Source organism: Barbatula barbatula (assembly GCF_947034865.1).
Source record: "Barbatula barbatula genome assembly, chromosome: 4".
Lineage (NCBI taxonomy): Eukaryota > Metazoa > Chordata > Actinopteri > Cypriniformes > Nemacheilidae > Barbatula > Barbatula barbatula.
The window spans coordinates 8,007,965-8,032,728 of NC_136768.1; the positions used below are offsets into that span (position 1 = coordinate 8,007,965).

A 24,764-nucleotide genomic window follows, 5' to 3' on the forward strand; every position below is an offset into this window, starting at 1 on the left:
ACTCCATAAGGGCCAGTGGGGAGACTCGGGGCATTTTGAGATGGAGAGGACAAACATTGCATAACTATTCTCCTGACAACTTCCTTATGCGGGACTAACTGACATCACAGTCGGCAAGAAGTTCACATATCGCTCAGCGTTAAAAAGGAAAGTAGGAAATGAAACCCTGTGGTGGATGAAGCCACGGTCGGGGTTCAGAAATTCTCAATGTGAGTCACGGATGCACAAAGATGAAGATTAAAACAAAAATGAGGTAGAAATGTTTACCGCAGTCGAGCCTGCTGATTTTAAATGTCTTTTCTTTTCTATCCAAAAGCTAGAAATGAATACAACAGCATCTTTATGTATAATCTGAACATTAAGCATCGATAATATGAAGTCGATATCCTCACTGTAGAAGCTAACTGCACAATCGCATGCATGTTGGGACATCAACATGCTTGCTTAGTGGGAAATGACACATTCATTTGTAGAATTGCTTAAAACAAGTCCCTATTTGTATAAATCATGCAGTAATAAGGTAGTTGAGTGAAATGTATATGCAGTTTGCAGGGTTCATAAAATAAAGGCTGTCACTTGGGATTGTTATTTCTGTAGTGTTTTCAGAATGATCTATTAAATGGCAAACACTGGCCCCGCTCAGCTTCTAAATCACACAGTCTGGGCAGTCAATGAGAGGAAAAGACATAACTTTACTCTAATACACACTCCCATAAAGCCATTCAGCTCAATTAGAACAGACAAAAAGCCATACACACATAAAAAGTGATTTCCAGAGAATTTACAACGTAGTTAGTGGCTTATATAACAGAAAATCACCAAATTGGTGATATAAAATATGGTAAATAAACCAAACACGACCAATGATACGCAGTCATTTATAAGTAATTGAAATACAGTGCGAATGGCTTAAATACGACGAAAAATACGTTTCTCTTTTCCTTAAAACAGACAAGCTTAGCAATTGGTTTTGTTGAAAGTGTGACAACTTGTTGAATACACACTCTCAAACATACAAAAATAACTGAATTAATGCTGCAATACACATTTATACATGAGTTTAACCCAACACAGAGGTCACGTTTTAGTACAGGTTGCTTTGAAATCAACGTTGAAAAGAAATGCAAAGAAATTTGGAATCAACTGCAGGATTAGATCTTGGGTCCCATTTGTCTTGTTAGATTATCAATGATCTTGTGTTTTTGCTAAAGAAATCATAAGCTTTTCGTGATGCGATCTACAGAGCAATCAGGTCTTATCAGAAGAAAAGCCGAGTGCGAACGTTAGTGTTCAATCCTAAATTTGTCCTCGTGTACCAATATTGACAGAAATCTACCCAACTCTCCAAGAATCTTCTGAAAACAGGGCGTTTGATCCCCACATCACCAGGGCTGCCAAAAACCCAGAAGTGTCACTGTCAAACGTTTGTTTGTAAACAGTAATTTCATCTGCAGAGAAACGCATCGCAAAACAGACGTTGAGGATGAAAGCGCTCACGCTGATCTGAAATCACAAGACGCTTTTGGCACAAAGATTAAAAGTGTGTTTGCTGCAGCAACGGGGAAAAACTGTGCAAACAAAAGAAACAAACAAATGCGCAGGCACGGGTGATTTTACGTGTGCAAACATGTGATGTAACAGGAAAAGATGGTGAGAATAAAAAACAAAATGACGACTTAAAATGAAAAAGAGGCAGAGGAATGAGAAAAGAGTATGAATGGAAGAGCAGAGTCTTTGGCAGCAGATGCCCAGATCCTCTCTCTCCCCCTCTCTGTTTTCTCTGGATGTTATTGCGCAGTGCTGTGACGCACCTGTTTTGATAGAGACTCAAATCTGTCAATTGGGAAGTGGGTGGATATCCCACGTCTTGCACTTTATGAATTTGGTGTCTCCTAGCAACTACGAGAACCCCTCAGAAACAGCGTGCGAGTCTGTCCCAGTGGTGGAGAGCCAGTGATGGAGTAAAGGATTTGTTTGCGGGTGCAGGAGTATCATTCTCGGCTCAAGGAAACCCAACTCCTTCCCGGCGCTGGATTTCACCCTCCCCCAGCCTGCTGACATCTTCACTTGAACACCCCTGTTTCCATGGTAGCCGGAGGTCTCCTCACATGTTGCAGGTGGGCGGATCAGCGTGTGACATGATTGCAGTTCCTATGGGATAATTAGACTTCCTGTGTGAGGGAAGGGGATCCCTCTTCCTCATTAAGACATCATGACACACATGAGACCCAAGTCGAAGACTTTTGGAATGGTGGGTGTCAGGACAACATGACCAGATTCCTCTGCATATAAACAGAGATCTGCATCAACCCTGTCATCCCACATAACCGCTTTTAAAAAAATGGCAGAATATTTATAACACTACTATAAAATGTCTTCATTCATACTTTTAAGTATGATCAAAACGTAAGGATTTTAGAGAACTAGAAAGCCTTCGAAGGACTTTGTTGGCACAGCAGTTTGCGTTGACTTTCAAAAACATATCTGAATAATCTTGCATTTAGTCATGAGAATAAATGCAAACATAAATGGGACGAGAAATGTAAAACGCGTAGGCTCTCAGAACAGATTGAACGAAGTATGTGAGGTATGTGTGTACCTGAGAAAAGCCCAGGTTTCTGCAGCCGTTGCATGGAGTGAGCGCCTCCCACAGGCCTGATGGACCACAGCTCTTTTCCTCTTCTTCCATCGGGGGCAGCGGAGGAGTGGGCCGCTAAAGCCGGATGGAAAAACGCACACACATTACACAAACGTCAACATAAACAACATAAAGTGTCACCCGTTCCGTCTCTCCCTCTCTTTATATCTCGCTCCTTTGAAAACAAGTTGAAAGTGACTTCAACCCTTGATCCGCATTTGACTTGACCGTGAGTTTACTGCATGTGACGGCTATTGATCCCACCGACTCGTAAAGTGTTTGTGTTGATGCGTGTCATGTTTGTTTATCTGGACTCTGCAGACTTGTGATTGATTCCGCTGACACAAACATGTTCGATTAAATCGATCAAACGAATGCTGAACGTAGTGGAGGAAGACCGTGATCCGGTGGCCGCCGCATGACATTAACAAACAAATGAGCGGTGAAACCGATCCAACAACATTCTGTCAAATCTCTTCAAGCTGGCTCGATTCTGGTGGATGAAGCTCATTCATCTCTCACTTACATAAGATTAAACCCAGTTCGCAACCCAATGTGATGAAGTCATATTAAAAATGGATTTTGTTTGTGTTAAATAACGTCTGATAAAATCTGGAACTGCTTTAAAGCTATGAATATGTATCATGAGATTATATAAACTGATGAGCTACTCAGCACTTTATTATGTGTATGGCTCTGTCCTCTACTGGTGACACTGAAGAACTGCACTGACAGTAAAAGACTAAGCTTATAAAGAACTCTTGACATGAAGTTGATTTTATCGTCCAAAATACAAAATGTGCATTTATTTTATATTTTAGGAGGATTTTCCCCCCGATGTGTTGAAAGAAAAGCAGTTCCAAAACTATTCTGAGGACAACCAAAGAAAAGTTATATTGTTTATTTCCCAAACACACCTTGTTATTTCGAGAGAGTGTGCCGTTCCTTTCTTCGTCAGACAGTCGTCCGCTGCCAAAGCTCTCCATGGATTGAGAGTGAGAAGATATAGTGTGACACAGCTCCTCAAAGGAGCAATCCTTGTCACGGCAGCTTTTTATTTCATTCAGCAACTTGGACAATTCTCCTGTTACTGAATCATCTACGAGAGAGAGATGCAGATTCTGAATACAAATAGATGATTATTTATAAACGTAGAGGAAATGGTTGTGTGTGCAAGTATGTGTTATCACCAAACCATGAAAATCCCCTACAGCTTTAATATAAACGTTTTTACACACTGTTTTCATATTTATACTATTTTCTCCCTTTTGTTTTTCAATATTTGTATGCTTGATTTCTTGCAAGCAGCTCCACCTCATGCTGAGGTGTTAACAGTGGTTGTGTGTCAGTTAGACTTGGGGGTTTACCTGTGATCATCATTAAAATGTTCCAACAGCTGGAATGAAAGAGGAATGAGCGAGACCCCACTGCAATGTGACAACGGACCACTAGAGGCGCTGCTGACTGCACTTTGGGCTGGTACAATAAACGACCACTAAGAAATACTGTATCTTCATTTTTGTCCTATTTTATGTCATCCTGGGCATCTTTAAAAGTTTGCTGATGCCTAAAAAATATTTGTGTTCCTAATAATAGCAAAATAAAGTTTCAAGAGATAGTTTACCCAAAAATGAAAACTCTGTCATCATTTTGTCATTACAACCTGTATGAATTACTCCATTCTGCAGAACACAAAAGAGGATATTTTGAAGAATGTTAATAACCAGTGCATTGGTATTGTGTCTATACAATAGAAGTAAAGGGGTAGCGCCATTGACCGGTTACCAAGATCCTTCAAAATAATCTCTGCAGAAGAAAGTCATACAGGTATAATGTTACAAGAGGGTGAGGAAATGATAACTCATTTTTGACTACACCTTTAAGTTAAGAACTTGAGGTATAGGTTTATAAAAATGCTAGATTATACTATTACGGTACTTCTTTAAGCAAAACAAAAAGGCAAAATATGTGTTGTTGTAATACAAAAACTTCACCACAGGGTGTCACACTGTGCAGTGAAATTGTGTTGTATGTAAATAATTGTGTGACCTTTGATTTGCTAACAACGTTTTGGTTGAGCACAGACGCACACACGAAATCGTACTTTTATGTCTCAGGGATGGCGATGGCACAGGAGAGGGTATAGACGTGCGTGGTATTGGTACTGGACGCTGATGTATTAGCTCTTCATGAAAATCTCCTTTGTCATAATCTGACATCATATAATCTAAAAAGAAGGAGAGAAACAAAACAGTTCAAACAAAGCGACGCACCACCAAACACAAAACTGGATTATATGTTAGTATTTGTCTTCATCTCAGCTTCTGCTCAGATCTATCTTATATTTATATAGCGTTTATTCTGTTTGTTTGTTTCAGTCACCTACTAATTCCTTTCATTTTCCCCTCTTTTCAAAGCATGCACTTTACGTCGGAGAGAACTAAAATATCTGTGGTGGCTGTAATTGTAGCCCCACACAGCTATAGTAAAGGCTACACAAGCCACATGATAACATCTGCATCTGTCAAAGCCTGTAGATTATAAAACCACAGCGACCATAAAACTGAAATCTTTCACGCTGGGGCTTTCTGGACTTCTGAATATGACCACAAAGGGACAGGGATAACTTTAATGTCGACTGTCCTGTCGAATAAAAGAGACACTAGAGTGATTTAAGCTTCAGATATGTCAAACGAAGCTCTTTTGGGGTAGTAACAGAAGTCCTGAGATCTCAAGATTACATGCTCACCACCCCAACACTGAATGGAAACAGCAAGCGGGCTACGAAGAATTTCATTATAAAACCAGAAAACCAAATCATATTCCTTTATGAGGGAGTACTGAACAATGGATCCCACAGGACCATCTTTTGCTAACATGTATGAAAAACTTTTGTCCTATATTATATTTGGGAAAAATGAGTCAGACTAGTTGATGAAGAGATTTTACAATCTTCAAAGATGTTGCAATAGTGGAAAGACGTAATAGAAGTATAACAATGTAAACATTAAACAGCCAACAAACTGTAAATTCCGTCTAAAAAAACCTTATTTGTGAACTATACATGTTCATGGTTTAGATGTTTAAAAAATATATATTCATATATTCAGCATTGTGAGTTTTTTGGCCAGAGTACACCAGAGAGAACACACAATAAATGACCATTGTTCTCAATCTAACACAAACTTCCTGAAATGAACTTTTATCAATCTGTTAGCATCCGCCTTCTGATCTTGACCCAGAACACGCTCCATCTACACCCTGTGCACGGGCATACAAGTATGAATGTCCTTCCATTGTTTTGGGCTTTCTAAAAGTTTTAATCTGGAGTTTGGACAACGTTACCTTGTATGAGAGAAGCAATCTGCAGTGATTTCTGAGATGGGTGCTCTTGTAGTATTTCTAAAGCAGTTCTGCCCTGGCAATCTCGAATGTTTGCATCAATCCCTAAGAGAGCAAAAGAGAGAGTGATGATGACAACAGCAAAATATTTACTTGATTCTACCCTTAACCCTAAAAAAATATATATATATAAAAGAGGAAACCAAACATTTTTTTCTATAACTTTCATAAACAGTAAAGACACAACGCCCTTTCCTTACAACAGGAAGTTTCCACAGCTGGCACGGACAAGGATGTTGTGTTAAGTCACAGGTCGCACATAGAGTTTTAACACGCGTGCAAGATATAAATAACCCTCTCCACTACATCACAAACACACCTATGAAGGACATACCAGAGTCAAGCAGAAGCTGAACTACATCCATCTTTCCAAAGAGAGCGGCTTCGTGAAGCGCACTGCCTTTCTCCATCTGTGTGTGAGAGAAAAACAACATCCCCATAAACACCAAAATGAAAGTTATATTAAATGACGTCTTTATTGTCTATCAGTAAGTTAAAGTCATTTACTGGGGCGACAGGCGGAGTATTTTATAACAGGCTCAACTGTGAAGTGTTTAACTACACAACGATTTAGCTCTGGAAACATTTATTCGATGTTCTACAATTAACAGCAATGGCGCTGTGAATTTACGAGGCGGACTGATGGGAGTGCCTGGCATGTGCGGAGAACAGGCCAACCGAACGTGAAGAGAGAGAGATTGTGAAAGAGCGTCTCGCCCGACTAAGCTCGCTCATTTTAATAGGCCACCAGGAGACCCTGCATGATACTCGATTGATCTGATGAAGCATCCATACAGTTGTGCCTATGTCTATCTGAATCTCTCCTGTGGATATGTATGATGATGCTGTTCACATTGAACAACAACAGTGGGGACTCTTTACTGTACTGCCTACACTTCACACCTAATACTGCACATGTCCTATTTCTGTAAGGAAAAAAACTTTCTGATAGGGAGTCTGGCTAAAATGACCTCTGTGCAAGTTTAATGCACAACTGTTGGCACACTTGTTAATCTGGAAACGGATGTCATGGCGTTAATGGGCTCGTGGACAACACAGACCGTCCAGAGAGAATCCAATGGGTTGTTTGTCCCCATTATGTGCAAGTCCGCATGAAAAAAAGCCTTTTTTACGCTATTTACTTTCTAAATGTACACTACTAGTTTTGTGAAAAATGAATCCATCCAAGTCAATGCCTTTATTTATAATCTGACAAAAATGTCTCCTGTTGAATACATCCTATGAAACGCCCCCTAAGAGCAAAATGCAAACAGAGCCATCAGAGACCAGTCGATAGTGTGGAAACAAAAACGATCTAAGAAATAACGCCTTCAACCGTTATAAAGCGATATTCACAAAAAGAGAGATTGCATCCCAACTGTTACTTACTCAGAGAAAACATGTCCCCTCAAAACAGACCTTGATATGAGATTCATTGTTAAACTCCAGTCCAGACTACCGTCTAATCCAGAAACCAGTGTTTTAGATTTCCGAGGTCAAATAAGAGATCTGAATGAATACTGTAATGTTTTCGGTGCGTATGGTTGCGTTTTTTTCAGAACTTCTGCACAGGGTTCGAGATGAACGGTGAGCACGCCCACAACAGGACAGGAAGTTGGCCCCTCTCCTCTCAATGGGGACCACTTCCTGTCAAGTTTCCCCTTGGCGATTACCCATTGATGTCACCAGAAGAAGGAAATTGAAATTAACCCCATACTTTTCTTACCCTTTTAGCTAAAATATAAAATATTACATATATAATTTTTCTCACGAATATATCGTTTTACTTTAAAACACATTCATTAACCCCCTGCAGTCGGATGGATGACTTTAAAGCCCCTAGGATGGCATGATGGTCAGTAAATTTCAATTCCGGGTGAACTATTCCTTTAAGAACACTATAATTTTGTGTAGTGCAGACCGCTTTTGAATAATATTCAAAGCAGTGGATGGTTGCTGAGGGTATGCTGTAATATATGCATGAGTGTCCTCCCCCACTAACACGTTTGATCTGCTTCGGCTAAACTGTAAAAATGTGCAAATAGGTTTGAGAGGTTTTTTTTGGTACTTCATTCTTGTGTGAAGAGTTCCACCAGTACACTAAAGTACAACTGTATTGATATATACTGTCACAGCACAGACAGAGATAGACAGAGAAAGAGAAAGAGAGAGGTTGGCCAATCCGTGGATTCAAAGATTTCTCTGAGCACTCTCTCACACACAGACGCACATTTGATTTGATGCAGTAAAAAATGAACATCACAGAAGATATTTGTGTCCACGCACATTGACACACAAAATAAAGACATTCCATGTAACACAAAGAGTATGACTATGTCATCAGTAATTCATTAGGCACTGCCTTCCATAAGGGACGTGTATATATATATATATATCATTGAGCAATTGAGTTTCACTTGCTGTAGTAAAACTAAACATTTTTAAGGACCTACTGTAATGCCTTTGGCATTTTAAAATGATCAATCTTTTATTTATGAATCGTTTTTAAAGTTGAAGGGGGTCCCCAAAGGGAAATTTAATCAGATTCGGGTCAAGTCTAGGAACAATGTATCACTAAGTAACCTCCCCTATGAACACATGGGGTTGTCCGAGAAAACCCTGCACTGAGAACAGAGTGTTCCTCTACTCCGCTCTCCCACAACTACATTAATTATTCATCCATCAGAGCGCTTAAACCACTCTCTCTCTCTCTTTCTCTCCAACACCACACAGGACTTCATAGAGCTGGTGTGAGAAACTGTATCTAACATTTGGAAGAGGATATGGCAACCATCATGTACGCACCTGCGTGTTTACATCCATCCCGGCCTCCAGCAGAACCTGGACGGTAGCGTGATGGCCATTTCTCGCAGCCAGGTGGAGAGGCGTGTGTTTGCGTGTGTTGCAGCTCATGAGGTTGGGGTGGGCGCTCAGCAGCATGCGGACCACTTGCAGGCGGCCGTATAGGGCGGCGAGGTCCAGCGGCGTCTCCCCTCGGCTGTTCCTCATGCTGGGGTCGGTCAGCTCCTGTAGCAATACGCGGACCACCTCGGAGTGGCCGTACTGAGCGGCGCAATGCAGGGCCGTCTCCTTCTCATGGTTCTGTTAGAAGGTCAGAGAAAGACAGCTTGTTACAATAACATCATAATAAAGACATTAACTATCAATCAGCCAATACCGTGACAACTGACTGTAAATCACCTGCCGTCCTAAATAACACATCCCATCATGCATTGCAAGGACAACCCAGGCGCCTGATGGGTCTTTTTGCACGCAACAAGGCGAAAGACATCTTTACTAGCATTTTAAACAGCTCCGCTGCATTAATGGTGCAGATACTTAGCGATTGCGTCGATCAATCACAGATGGTTAAAGAGACCAATTACAGCACTTGAAGGTGAAATCTGGATGTATTAGCAAATCACCCCGTGTTGTCATCATATAGTTATGTGATGACAGATCTAATACCAGTGCTTATTGTAACATAAGAGCAAACAAAAGGATAGAAAATACATTACGACCAGTGGTTCTCAAACTGGGGGCAAAATGGATCCAGGGGGGCAACAGATTTTGTGGAATTTTATGAATTATAGAAATGTATCATACATTTATGCAATCAAACATCAGAAAAATAACTGATGTTCCAGCATTGTATAACTGAATATGTTTTTGGTATAATTCAATTAGAAGTTTAAGATATTTGGGGGGCCGCAAAGCGATGCACTCTACACAAAGGGGGCCTTACAACAAAAACCTTAAGAACCACTGCCATAGACAATATCCAACACAGTCGCTAAGGAGGTTTGTGTTGGTTGCTAAGGTGATCCAAAAGGTTTGTGTGCATTTGCTATGGTTTTCTAGACGATTGCTATATTCCAAGTCAAAAGAGTGTTTCTCCATGTTTCTATAATATGCTGGTCTTTATAACATGTTGACCTCCATCAATATACATTTTCTTAATGGTATGTAATAGCTCAATTTATCATTTGCCAGTCACAAATTGCCAGTCAAGGCTTGGAGAGTGATGGCAAACCTCTCCTCGACAATTTAAAGCATTATTCATGTCTGTAGCACAAACAGCGCAGCACAACATGAGTTATGACTAATATTTCAGATTCAGGGGTTTGTTGAAGCCCATTACCTTAGATACAATACCCAAACACTTATCTGAGCAAACAGCCCTGCTAGCAAACAAACAAATCTAGCGAAAATATGAAAAGTAACAGAAGAACTGTTTGTTCCTGTTCAGAAGCAGCACAAAGGTTGTGTGTTCCAATCCCAGGAATCGAACATACAGTACGGATTAAAAAATTATATCCGGAATCATACATGCAGATTAAAAAAGCATGCACTGCAACTCGGTTTGGACAAAAGCATCTGGAAAATGCATAAATGTAAAAATGACCTGTATGTATCAATGAACATGATAAACTTGAAATAAGTCAACAGTGCCCTCTACTGCCAGAATTAACATTGATCTCATGACTGTGTGTGCACATTAAGAAGGGTTGTCGAATAAGCAAGAAACGTGCAGTTATGTCTGCAAAATAAAGACAAAAGCAACATTCAAGCAAGCCTGTCAATAAAATAAGATCCGGCAAGGAAGATTTATTTGAAGCAAATGGGTTCTTTAATTATCCAAACGCGATTTAAAATGATAAGAGACTCCAGTCCCTGAAGCAGCAAAGAGAAACAGACCTGATAGAGCAAACAGATATCGCTCCATCTTACTCTCTTCCCTGCTTGTCTTCCTTTAATCTCCCATTTTCAGGCACCAAACAGAACACACACACACACACACACACAATCATTTCCTGAAGTTTGAGAGAAATCTCCATTGTGTGAGACCGCACACAATCCAGAGAGACAGTGGGACACATTTTTGCAGGAGCCCTATTCGTTCATATCCAAGACAGCCTGTCATGATAAAACACCCGAAAAACGGCATCCGCATTCAGAAAATGAACTAGAACGTAACAGCGATGACATATCAAGCACGATTTTAAAAGACATAAAACACGCAGTTGAAGTCGAGAATAGATAAACACCCGTGACTAAAGCGCTTTGTTCGCACCATCTATCCCCGGATGAGGACCCTGTTATATTTGACTGCTCTGTTCGTGGAACACAAAAGCAGATGTATAGACAGACGGTCTGGCCCATGAGAGGACAGAGGCGGTGTGGGGGAGATCTGGCTGCACAATACGGTTCGGTTTAATCTGGATTTGGTCTGGAATCAAATATGTTGAATAATTCAACCATGTCAATTTAATCTCCAGAAGCTCGGTCCAGGGGTGATGATGGGTAGAACACGTTTTTACGTATTAGTGTTTAACACAAACACAAAGTACTTGTTCAGCCAAGGGAGGAAGTGACCTCATACTACTGACCTGTGCTATAGAGAAATGGGTGAGTGTGTTAACATGGTGGATTTGACACCGTGACTCAAAAACACATCTGGGTAAAGCTGTGTGTGTGTGTGTGTAAGTGAGAGAGAGAGAGAGAGGGGGGGGGCTTCATAAGCCTGCTTTGAGGGGCTGGAGTGAGAGAAATACCGTAACCTTTTGTCCTCCCAGCCAGAAAACAAAACATTCCTGACTAACACTTGCACAAATCCAGCGACTTTCTCAGACTCTCTCTCTCTCGCAAACACACAAACACTCCGCATAGCATGACATATGCTTAACACACACACCTACATTACCATTCAAGGATAAACAATCCCCTTTAATATACTGGTTACTTGAGTATAAACAGACCAGGGACCAACTTGAACTCTTTTTTTTGCTAGTTGCATTTTGCAACTTCAAAATAAAATATGTTGTTTATTATGTAAATGTGTTTTTCAATAATCTTTTCCAAAGAAAACTTTTATTATGCATCAATTAAAGCAGCAATCTACTCGCCCGTTGAAACAAAAAGTAAACTAAACATTTGCTGGGCTAGTGACCGGTATCTACAGCAGCACTTTCAATTATGTAGATGCAAAGAATTTTGACTATATATATATACAGTTTATAGATACACTTTCGGGTTTTACTTCTTCTGTGTGAAACAATATCAAAATTTAGTTTTAGATTTACATTTATGCATTTGGCAGATGCTCACAAGATTCACACATCTCTGAATAACCATGTCAGGCAACAAAAACATTTCAGTCTTTTCATTATTTTAATAGCTCTAGAGCCTCTTATTCAGAAAACACGTCTTTATTTAAGGTCGAGTCTGATCAGAAACTGGGCATCTTGGCCATTAAGGCTCTGTTCATGACCTTGGTTTAGGTGTATCAAAGAGTATTTAAAGAGGGAAACACTCTCTCCTCTGGCACCATCTCACTTGGAATATTAGAAACGTATAAGTAGGTACTCTTCAAAGTAAATAAGCACAGACTTGACTTAATATACGGCCACATGCGGCAAAATAGGCCTGTCGGTGGCTGTTATGTCCTTTCTTTCGAGTGAGAACAAAGATTGCTGTGTGACAAATCTCCTGCAGGTGCATTTGAGGCGGATCTTAATATCAATATGAACGCGGCCTTAATGCGCAGAGCGTCAAGATTGATTTCCTGTCCTTCCAAACGGAAGAATGATTAATGGAAGCTATCCGGTTTCATCACATTTACAAATCTGGACGGAACATGTAGAACTTAAACTAATGCACATACACTATATAGTAGATATGTATGTGAGATGGTTCAACAAACGGCACACAAATGTATACAAAACACACAAACTATGTAAATAATACAAACAGAAGCCTAGGAATTATATTTCATTTGAGCTTTTCCATACATACCAACTCTCTTAAGATGTATGTAAGGAGTTAACTTGCTGGCCGTTTTCCCTTTCCCATCATAAGATTTCTGTAATATCACCATAAACATAAATTCAAGTGACCAGCAAATAGCTTTCTGCCATTCAGCTAATCGGGTTCACACCCCATACTGGAGGGTTTACAGCCTGTTTGTGTTTGTGTCAGCGTAAAACCTATAAAACACATAGTGATGGGACTATAAACAGCCTGTATATAGCCGCGCTGATATATTGCCATACCCTCTAACACAAAATATGAATATCACATTCACATGACTCATAAAGTGTTTAGCATTTCAAACTGTACTGTACAGTATATATATGCCATAATCTTTCTGCCACAGGCTGTATGTGTTGTCGGGTCTAATGTATGTATTACCCATTACATTGCGTATGGCTTCTAAAGCGAGGGGATTTTATGTGGGGGCTTGGAAACTGGCAACATTGTCCCAGTGACAAGGGGACCCAATTAAGATCCTCTTTGACAATGCTATATCGTTGGCCCTAGGTAAACCCACCTATAAGCATTTTTGTCCCAAAAGCTTTGAATTAAAGCGACAACCCTGCTCCAAAACACATTTAGATGGAATGATGTAAAATAAGGCGAAAGCAACAAAGATGCACTCAAGAATTGGTCATTGAAAACGAGGGAAGACTCTGTCTTGGACTGAGACAGAATTTCGCCTGCGGGTAAATACAGACCTTTCAAACAGATGATCTGAATAAACTAAACAAACCCATCATCAGCCCGTCAGCAGTCTGGGATTTGGGGAACAGATGTCAAAACCTTGTTTGCGTGTGTTTCGGGGCAAAGGCGGCAAGTGTGTGTTTACATTGTTTACAGAAAAGTGCTTCTCTAACTTTTTGCATACAACTGTATGATCATGTGTGCATGTACCTGTTCATTAACCCTGCTGTGGGATGGTCCATGGTGAATAAGGATCTGGACGATGTCCACGTCACCTCTCCACGCTGCCAGATGCAGAGGAAAACATCCCTTGCTGTCTGCTATATTAGTAGAGGCTTCATACTGCAACAACTTCAACACCACATCCCTGAAAGAAAGATGCACAAAGGACAGACTCACTTTTTGGTCATTCTTAAAGAACAAATGAGTCACTTTTTTAAGTTAAAAATAGCTCCTCATATTCCTACAGGGAGAACAGCTGTAGCTCTGTTTCACTTAAAAAACGTGACTCTGTCCATTTAAGCACCCTGACCTGCCTAAAACACAAACAGGATAATCTGTTTGCAAAATAAATGAAAGACTAGTGTTTGTAACAAAAACATTATATAAAGTACAGAATGTTTGGGTTTGGTTTTATTTGACTTGTGAAGCACTGTGGGGAAATTGTTCTCCATTCATAATACATCATACATCCCTCTCGCATGCTAGCATTTTGACAGTAAACGTCAAAATCATCTAAACCATCTAAAACCCCAAAATAATCTGATTTGAATTCCCCCTTAATCTAATTCCACCCCCATCTTAATCTGACTCCACCTCCATAACACAAAATCCTATAAACCGGGTTGAATGACACCTCTGGAATCAGTAGGCATAAGCAGGAAAAGCACATGCACACATATATCAATTCATTTATTTGGTTTATTGTTAACTCAACAAATGTAATTGTTTTGTTTGACACCAGGGGCCCGTTCTTCGTACCACACTAACTCGGTTAGCTACTAGATTGGATTGTTGACGATTTTGCATTATCTTGACTTGTTCGGTTCTTCGACGCACGTCCTGGATTTAGCAACAGGTCCGTTATCTTAACCCTGCTCGGGAGCAGTTTTATTTCTTGTAAGCATGACGCACTCAAGTCGTCTTTATTCATACAAAAGCAACTTGTTGTGCAAGGTACAGGATTAATAGAAAGAGCTTTGAGAATTGAACATGTAATTATAGCGGTGTGTTGCTTTTATAACAATATTTATTGTAATATAATATTATACATGGAACTGATAGAATATACAGTCTGTCCTGCCATTTGCTAAGTTTTGGTATTTCAGACTCTTAAGACCCCAGCTTGTTACACTGTTTTTCTACCAATAAATATTATATAAGGAAACTAAAGACTATGCTACCAAAAATTACCGACAGCAGCGTTGCTGATCAATAGTTCTTCTATCGATATATGACGTGTGTCCAAACAGAGCGAACGCTTGATGATCTCAGACAATTAAATCCAGCTATACTTATAATACACAACACGTGCGCTCGAAGAACCGAATTAGCCAGATCTAATCGGATGTGTCATTTGATCTTGGATGTATTAAGCTACATACGAAGAACGGGCCCCAGGTCACAATCACATTAACATAAAACAATACAAATAACTCTTTTCTATTTTAGAAACACTGGAAAAATGTATACCGGTCAGGTAGTTGACAAATAAACCATAAATGTGTCCTATACTGTGACAGCAAAAATGAAAAATGTGCAATGAAAAAAAATCTCTCTAAGGAATATAAATATCAATAATACAAAATAATAAATTACTAAATAAATATATGATGAACACAAAATAACTGCATAATATATGTCACAATATATTTTTCAACTACCTGCATACTCACAACTTTTTCAAAGCACTGTATTGCATAGTACTTCTTGTTTACAGTTATTATTAGATGAAGCATGCATGAAGATGTTGTTACCTGTGTCCATTCAGAGATGCGTGGTGCAAAGGTGTGTATCCAGAGCCGTCTGCACAATTCACATTGAGTCCTCTCCACATACTACAGAGAAGAGAAGATATGTCAGTACAGTTCAATAAACACACAACCACAAGAACAAACTACTAAACAACCACATGTCATGAGCTGACATCACTCCATCACACTCATGCCAGAACTGTTATGAAAAACCCCTCTCCTGTTTTTTTGGACATTTGACATTTATCGATAAAACACTTTAAAATACTGTGGAGATATACTCAAGCATCTCAAACAAAAAAATCCAAGGTCTTTATTATTCTAACCGCCATAGTTAAACAAGCCTGGTGAATTTTAATAACAGATCCATTATAGACTTTAAGGTCTATAACTCCATAAAATATGCAACAAGCTATTAGTTCTCTTTCTGCTTATGTTTTTATTGATAAATAATGGCGCTTGTTTTTCTTTAGATTTTTAAAAAGGGTTCAGATGCTTACGCATAACTCCTACATCATGGATAAATATGTATCTAGTAGTAATTATGTTAATAATTGCGAAAAATAATAACTAATAACTCTTTGTGGATGACTGGGTAGGTATGTACCCCTTGCTGTGCCACCCAAGAACATCATTCATTTCCATTTAAGAACGAGCAGAAAGGACTTTATACAATAAAGCGCAAATTTGTATTACTCTCCTTTTAAATTAAAGTTATTTATTTTGTATTTATTCAGCAGATGCTTTAATCCAAATCAATTTAAATATTAGTGAGGCAACAATATTAAATAGAGTATAAAGAAGGTACACAAACTAAAACAGAAAAACAGAGCAATTGGAGACAGTTTCTTTTTCAAACACGAACACACATATTCTGCTTGTATTCTTAATTATATTTCCTATCTCCAGTATTTTCCAATTCTTGTCCTGAAGTACCCTCAAAACTCCACATTTTTGATGTCTCTGTTTCGATGTCACAATTCATGTGCATCTGGAAGACAAAATATGTAGTGCTGATGGTACCCCAGAACCAGGAATCAGTCCCATTTTGCCCTGTGAAATCTAGTAGAAGCCCTGCCGGCACCAATTCTTAAACCTAATCCTCACATAAACCTTTCTACATTTGACATCTTCATTAAGACATAATTTATTATGCTTGTAAAGTCATTTTCCTCATGGGGACCAATGGCTATTACGAGGGATTCGATGGGACATCCCCCCAACACACTGCAGCAGAAGTACATAACTGGATCACGAGCAGTCAATAGAGCCGATGTCTAGACTGATATGCATACTCACCACAGACAGACACTGGATAGACAAATAACCTGATCCACTATACATGACTCAAAACATGGCCAGCCATCACAGGACATCAGGAAACCAACACAAACTGTTCCATGATAACATATTTACAGTCATTCCAATCGTCGGCGGAAACAACATTAGACAGTGAATGAGAAAAACCCTTTAAACTAATGTTACGGGTCCAGTTATCTCTTGTTGACTGCTTCTGTGACACACAGTCGATAACCACAGAAAATAATTGTTACTCGTCTCACATTTTGTAAAATGTGCTAATAAGTATATCGGGAAAGACATTTCTGAAGGTTTTATTTAAAATGGTACATCGGGACACCCACAAAGGATACCTGGTCTTTCAATCCCATGCATATAAAGAAATACTCAAACCCGATCTGCAATATTACTTTTTACAGTAGCCCTAAACGGACAATCTACTCTACAAAACAAGTTTCGTGAATACGTCATCTCCTTCGGCAAAGAAGCAAAAACGTAACAGCATCTTAGTTCTATCCAGCCACCGTGGTGGTTCGCTACATTTTATACACCGGACCTTTAAAAATGACAGACAGTTCCCATTACAGAACTGTGTGTGTCCTATTTCATCTGGATTTTCAGCATTTCCCACATTTACATGTTAAATTTCACATCACATTTTTCAATCTTGTTCCTGCTGTTGTGCATCTAAAATGAACATCAGAGAATACTGATACTGTTCCTTAAAACATTAGGCAGCTATGCAGGGTATTTCCTTCACATATGTAGCATAACGTACGTCATATGTACATATGTAACGCTTTTTATCAGGGGTCATGGTTTGAAGCAGATCGGATCATTTCTGGTAAAACAAAAATGATTTATGTTCTGATGATTTTGGAGAGACGTCGAAAATTCCCTCGAATGCATCTTTTTCCTCACACACATGCACATAGCTAGGGAAAGCCCTGCCGTCGCTGTGAGGGTCATCCCGTGTGTGTGTGGTGAGCACCGAGGTGCAGCGCTGCATCCAGTATATCAGTTTTACCCAATCTCACACATACACACTCAAGGCAGCGCAAAGCTAATTGGCACAGCTACGCAATGTGAAATCTTGAGTAGTTGGAAGCACACGAGGGAGGGTTTATTGAAGAGGAGGATATGAATGCAGGTAGAGAACGGGAGAAAGAGACGCTTAAATAAGCTCCTACTGAGAGCTGACAACTGCTCTCCAGACACAAACACACACACAAACACACTCACAGACACAAACTTATCTCTCAAAACATTTTGTAGGCTTGATGGCCACACACACACTGCAGTTAAACAGTTATCGCTTCTATTCTTAATCCCTTTTTTGTATTTTCCACAAATGATTGGTGCACTTCGCATTCATTTCAGACATTTGTGTTAGTGACAACTTTTAAATACTGAACCAAACTGATCAACATAGTGTTCAATATATTTATATATGACTTTTCTCTTCTGTGGAACCCAAAAGATCTTTTGAGAAATGTCTTTTTGGTTTTGTGACCAAAAAATGCCGGTCAATGGACGTCTAGTGTTGTTTGGCTGCCAACATTCTTCAAAATATCTTATTTTGAGTAAATGCTGAAATAATTTTTGTGCTAACCATCCTTTTAAATTCTCTATTGTTTTAACAAAGCACGCTATATCTCTTTTCAAAAAGTACGTTCTGATTGTCCGAAATGCCCATATTCTCCAAAGTGACAAGATGCGATTGATTGGCAGGATCTGCTGAGCTGCTTTCATTCCCACTGGAGTATAATTAAAACCAGACACGAGCAATCAATAACCGCACTGTATCCTTAGGCCCCAGGAAATGCACTGATGTCATTGATTCTCCCATGAGCCTGGTGAGCGTTATTGGGCATGTGTGGCCTTCTCATGAAAGATCACAGACATATAAACACGCTCAACAAACTCTGGCACGACTCAGGTTGGCATTAATCCCATCTTGTCAGATCTTTCTGCACTTTCTACCTGCGGTCTGTTTCATTATAAGCGGCCGTTTCTCAGCACGATACGATACAGTAAATAACGTTGATTAATGTTGAAACAATTTGTTTTAACATACATCACCGGCGTCGAAAGTGCCCACACACACTTGCTGGATGTTGTGTGCTGCCAGCTCACATCTAATACGTAAGCCCACGAGGGAAGACTGTAGTCTGCAAGCGTGCCTGTGCGAATGTGTTAAACAGACTTTGTATATGCAGTGCTGCCAAATTATTTGAACAGAAGTCGAATTTAGATTTTAACAGGCAGCTCATTACGTAAGCAAAGTTGAATCGGAAACCCCAACACAAGGGAACGAATGCCGGTAACCAAACGGATCTCATCCCCCATTGACTCCCATTTCCCTACTATGGCAGTAAATGGGGGATGAGATCTGTTTGGTTACCGACATTCTTCCAATTGACTTAATCTGTTTTTAGCAGAACAAAGAAATGTATACAGTTTTGGAACAACCTGAGGGTGTGTAAATGATGACATCATTTTATTTTGGGTGAGTGAACTGTCCCTTTCAGTCTCCCCTTGGGGGCGAAACAATGACTTAACGGATCTTGGCACAAACTAGCATATAGTAGGAACGCCAGAATGTGTGTGTATGTTGTGCAGCCAGTTAAGTGTGGAGTGTTGTATCCTGTGTGGTTACTTCATATCGGCGTTCACGCCAATATTTCCCCACCACTATCCCACAATGCATGCTGCCTCCCTGGCCAGCCTGTCACACATCTGTTTCAGCTTTGACTGCTGTATGCTTTTACAGTAGCTTTATCCGAAACATAGTAAGCTGCTTGGCTGTCCAAACACTGTCTACACAGGCAGGTTGGTTTCTAAACAGCATCCTGAAATAGGATCACAAATCGAGTCGGATGATGCCAAGCTGATGATGTGATACTGGCATTTTTTATGCTTGGCATGTATGGACCTGCCTGTTTAAAATTTACTATGTGACCATATATACAAGAATCAAGTACTTGCTCATAGTATTACCGCTATAAGTATAGTCCTACTAAAACCATAATGTTTACAGTAAACGCTAATATACATCCTAAGAGAAACTGCCAACGACAATGTATTTTATACATTTCACTTTTTTCTATTTCCTCTGATTTGTTTTTACCCGTTTATGTACTCTCTTTATGTCACTACTGTCTGTACCAACAAACTGTGAACGTAAAATTGTGAAAAGTGGTATAAAATAAAAATGAATCTGAATTTAATACTCTAATAAGCAAACAAACAAATTGCACACATAAACATCATGTAATTGCATGCATCTTAGAACCTTTCGAAACAACTTGCCCTTAAATCCCCTCTATTTTGAAACAGACTTATTGTGTTTTAATATTTAAATATTTCAAAAGTACAACCATAACCAAACCCTATTGTTTTGAATAACATTATATCTCAAACCTAATTCAAACAATCACCATAGATATTTATAAACACAATTCAATGTTTTCTCAAACAAAGAGTGGTTGCCATCCGCACCTGCCAAATGACTAAAAACCAGACACTTAATCCAGATTTAGCTTTGATCCGCTGGAGATGAAAGTGTGGGTGGGATGAAGAAAAACCTTGTCTGTTGACCACAAGAGGTGCTTATAAGCCTGACCTGACCTCAACTATTGATTACTGATCTAAAAGATGAGGCGAACATGCTCCTCTCTCTCTTAGTGCCCACCCCACAGAGGATTAAGGTCTCCAGGGCATCAGAGAAAACCCCACCCCTTGGGTCAGCGATCCATCACCTCTCTATAGTTACTTACAGCTGCCTGGAGAATAGTGTTGATTACTGAAAGTGATTTGGTTCATCATTTTGTCAGCTTATATAAATGGGTTCAACTGTTTTTAATATAAAATATCCTATCCGGTCTGACATTGAAATGTGGACGTAACCAATGGCAGACACTGGAGTGTACAAGAAACCTTAATAAAGGAGTGAAAATATAAATGTACAAATAAAAGACACACACACACACACTGCTGTGGACACCTTGCTATATGGATTTAGTTATTCTATTAGCTTTCTACTTGATACTGCATGGAGAAATATTTGTGTGTGTACCTACGGAGGAAACAACAGGCCTCCTACACCTTTGTGTGAGTCTATGTCATTCACTATGGTAACCAGTTGACAGCAGAGGCATGATGGGATTGACGTTTGAGAGGGGAATATTTGTAATGAGAGCAGCTGTGTCATCTCTACACATCCGCTTCCTCCTCTGAGAGCACTTATACCGTCAACACACACACACACACACATCAAAAACGCAGCATGTGCCACACACAAGAGACAGTCAACTGTCTATTACCAATGTGATTTGTATTATTCTAAAAATGGTTTAAAAAACAATTATAAAGTCGGGAGAAAAATTGCAAAAACATCATCTCAAGGATAATGCACAAGGACATCTGTTAAAATGAGCGGAATCTAAACACATAGTCGAGATGAGTTATGTTTAATGAAAAATACTTATATTTTTTAATAAACTAGTTATTAGTATCCAGTAATTATGTATATTTTGCTGGTAGCCTATTGTTTCTGTTATTGTTTATACTTTTGATTTGGCAATACTGCATAAAAATCCTGCCAATGAAGTTCTTCAACTCCGAAAGCTAAAAGAGACAGAGAATTGACTGGAAAGACAGACCACCATGTGACTTCAAGGGTCACATGCGTGATCAAAGGGGTTAAATGTAAAGTTGTACAGCCGGGTGCAATTATCTCGCCACAAGAAAGTATTTCTAACACCAATAGACTGTTTGGCCTTCTACTCGATCAACTCCATCAAAATAGCTCTCCCATAAAAACTCTCCCAGCAGAACCAGCCTTTCTAACACTCTCTCACACACGCACACACAGACATAAAATACCAGGACAGGGTCACCTTGTCTGGCTTTGATTAAAAATAATCACAAAGGGAAATATGAACGAGTACATGAACCTTTTGCATTTTCATCATCACCCCTTTTTCTTCTCTCTGGAGAAATACTAGAAAAGTGATGACGGGATCTGTGAATGGCAGGAGCTGATAGCAGACCACAAAACATGATTGTTGCCTCAAGCAAAAGTATTACCCATAAAGCCCCCCTTTCATTTTTAAATGTGGCCACTTTATAAATGAAGCATGTGACACATTTGTCTTGCTGCTGTATCTGTATGCCACTTCCTATATACAATGAACAGTTCTGCTCTGTGTATGTGTACACGTGTGTATATGAATATATATGTGAGACTATAGCGGTTATACATACATACTGTATGAAGATAATAGATAGTCTGTAAAAGGTCAAACCGCTTGGGAGGTCAAAGAGCTGCCGACCCCTGACAGCAGCAAACACTGCAGCACTCCCTCCAGTCCCCTTCAGGTTCGAAAAATAAAGCCTGTGCATTTTGCATGTGTGTGACTTCTGTTTGGAGTAGAGCTCTTCAGTCACAACCTAAGCAGAACCGCTGAGCTCTGACGGTTTAGAGGAGAAAAGAGACATTCACGCCACAAACACACTAAAATAGCACAGTGGTTAAACATTGCATGCATGCGTCTTTCTGTAAAATGGACATTCTATTATACATCAAAAATATAATAGATATAATGTGTGGACATTCGGACACATTCAAAACACAAGCACATAACGCATTTCTCTACACCGAGCAGTGAGTTTGCTGTATGTATAAATGCAGTATGCATCTGCTGTTGTGAGTGTTATGAGTTCCAAATGGTGGGCACTTGCCGTGACGATAATTGCAGGTCTCTGCTCAGCTGCGCCGTAGACGCTGGGCTGATGTTATACGCTGTGTTACATCTGCGGCATGCATTAGATTCTGTGTGTGATTACAGAGAAATTCAACCCATATCCAGATATCAAAGTCTGCCGTGTCTAATGTAATATGCTTCAGAATAGATCAGCTGCTGATGATGAAGTATTTTTTGTACCTCTCATGATAACAAGCATTAATGGAATTCTCTCATTCAAATAAATGTCCTATCAAACCTTTTATTCAATGCCATGGTGTCTCAAACCCATTTGATTATCTTTAGTACGTGGACCGCCCTGCATTGGACAGGCCATCTATCTGTCTGGAGATGGAATTGGCTCCAACGCCCGAAACTGGAAAAACATTGTATCTGCGAGTTTTAAGAGTATGTGGGGATTTCACGGGAGGTCCGTAAGTTGCGATCGTTTTTACTTCCGTGATTTGACAGTTCCAGAGTGCAATGGAACTTGCACCTTTCTCTGCTATTTGAGTAGATGTGTAAAAACAGGCGTTGCATTTTTAAATGGAACTGGCACCAGACTGACAGTTGAAGGGGAGGAGTTAACAGAAGCTCCTCCCAAGCTGTCTAATTTATGTAAGTGCATTTCAGATTTTAACCGGAGATTGTGAGGGCACACGATTTTTAAAAAGAGAATGACCCACATTGATAAACTATTTACAATTAACGCTGCAGTATTTCATGAAAAAAAAGGCATTGTATTATTTAATTTCACTGAGACTTTAAATCAGCAGTCATTGCAGAACTCTCCTTTTAAAGATAAAAGTACATGCTAAAAAAACGAGTGATTTAAACACGTTTTTTTGGTGAATCTGCTGATGCATTGCAGAGGCTGGTCTTTCTCTGTCTTTCTATCTCGCGCTTGCTTGCTTGCTCATTCTCTCTGCCCTTGCTGAATTAACTTCACATTAAGCGTGAGAACAAAACCAGATTTCCTGCAGAAAAGGAGAGAGACTAACCAAGAGATTAAGAAAAAGATTAAGAAAGGCAGGCAAAAAAGCAAACTTCCAAGAAAACCCACAAAAATCTCTGTGAAAATAACAAAGGATCATATTCTCATTGTCTATCCATTGTGATGCTGCAATCCAGTGTAAAACAGATGGATGCTGGGATGACAGACAGATAGGTGCTTGACAGACAAACTCACAGGTTGATGCTCAAACAATAGATACGGTAAATGACAGACAGGCACTTTTGTGTTTGAAAATCTTAAGACTGACAGAAGCTTTTGTGACAAATAGACAATCTGTGACCAAAAGATGCTTTCTACGCTTTGACAGACATTACATGGCCATCTTCTGCAGCTGCTGCAGTGACCAAAGAGCATCTTATCACAATACAACAGATGCAAGGAGAGAGAGAGAGAGACAGAGAGAATAATCTAAAATGTGAAAACTCCCAACAAATACAATAATATTAATAATACAATACAATTCAAACACAAAAAAAGTATTTGTAAATCCGAGTCCGTTTTTAGGTGGTTGCTAAATCCAATGGCCTCCTACTGACCCAAGTAAAAAGAGCTTATCACCCGTCTCATGATATACCAGTCCCTGGATGTCTCAGGACTCTCCAGGGATTTCCACCTGTTTTATCCTCCGCCAGGCAGAAATGTCAAGTCTCAGAAAAGAAATAGCACACCTCTCCTCCACATACGGCATGATTTGAGGTATCACTCATATCCATAGCACAAACCATGTAGACCAAGATGTGCGCAGACGTTTATTATGGTTTGGGACTTTGTTTTAAAGTTGCAGTTCGTATCTTTCGCATCTATACCATCATTTATCATTTAGTTTTGCAGTTATAAGTATGAGCAGTATTATAGTAATAGCAAGCACTACATACAACGGTAAAGTAGGTTAAATCACTTCCTCATTATCTCCAACTATTACCCAGTTTTTTATGCCGTATAGTGAATAATGATTTTATGTCAATTTTTCTGCATACATTTTCACCCAACAATAACAAAGTTTGATCAGTTATTATGTTTTTTTTATTTTTGTTTTACTTGTTTTTTTAAATGTAAATAAAAAACATTATGTTTAGTTTTATGTTAATTTATGTTAAGTTTTTTAGATATTTTTAGATATGCTTTTGTCATTTTATAAACTGTTTGTTTATTTGTTATGTTGCCTTATAAGAGTAATTTTTTTTAATTTA

General features: G+C 39.3%; 1 protein-coding gene across 3 annotated transcripts in view; it reads right to left on the bottom strand.

Annotated features, from left to right (window-relative positions):
- anks1b (ankyrin repeat and sterile alpha motif domain containing 1B) overlaps window positions 1–24,764 on the bottom strand; it is a 116,427-nt gene that overhangs the window by 74,038 nt on the left and 17,625 nt on the right. For 2 of the 3 annotated variants that reach the window (XM_079454797.1, XM_079454796.1), the window contains exons 2-9: window positions 15,517–15,597; window positions 13,751–13,907; window positions 8,846–9,142; window positions 6,375–6,450; window positions 5,984–6,085; window positions 4,743–4,865; window positions 3,556–3,737; window positions 2,600–2,713 (exon numbers count right to left, since the gene is read on the bottom strand). In XM_079454797.1, the coding sequence (XP_079310923.1) occupies window positions 2,600–2,713; window positions 3,556–3,737; window positions 4,743–4,865; window positions 5,984–6,085; window positions 6,375–6,450; window positions 8,846–9,142; window positions 13,751–13,907; window positions 15,517–15,597 (1,132 nt within the window). Of the gene's footprint in view, window positions 1–2,599; window positions 2,714–3,555; window positions 3,738–4,742; window positions 4,866–5,983; window positions 6,086–6,374; window positions 6,451–7,429; window positions 7,528–8,845; window positions 9,143–13,750; window positions 13,908–15,516; window positions 15,598–24,764 lie in introns of those variants that run through there. The other variant, XM_079454798.1, reaches the window with a different exon arrangement.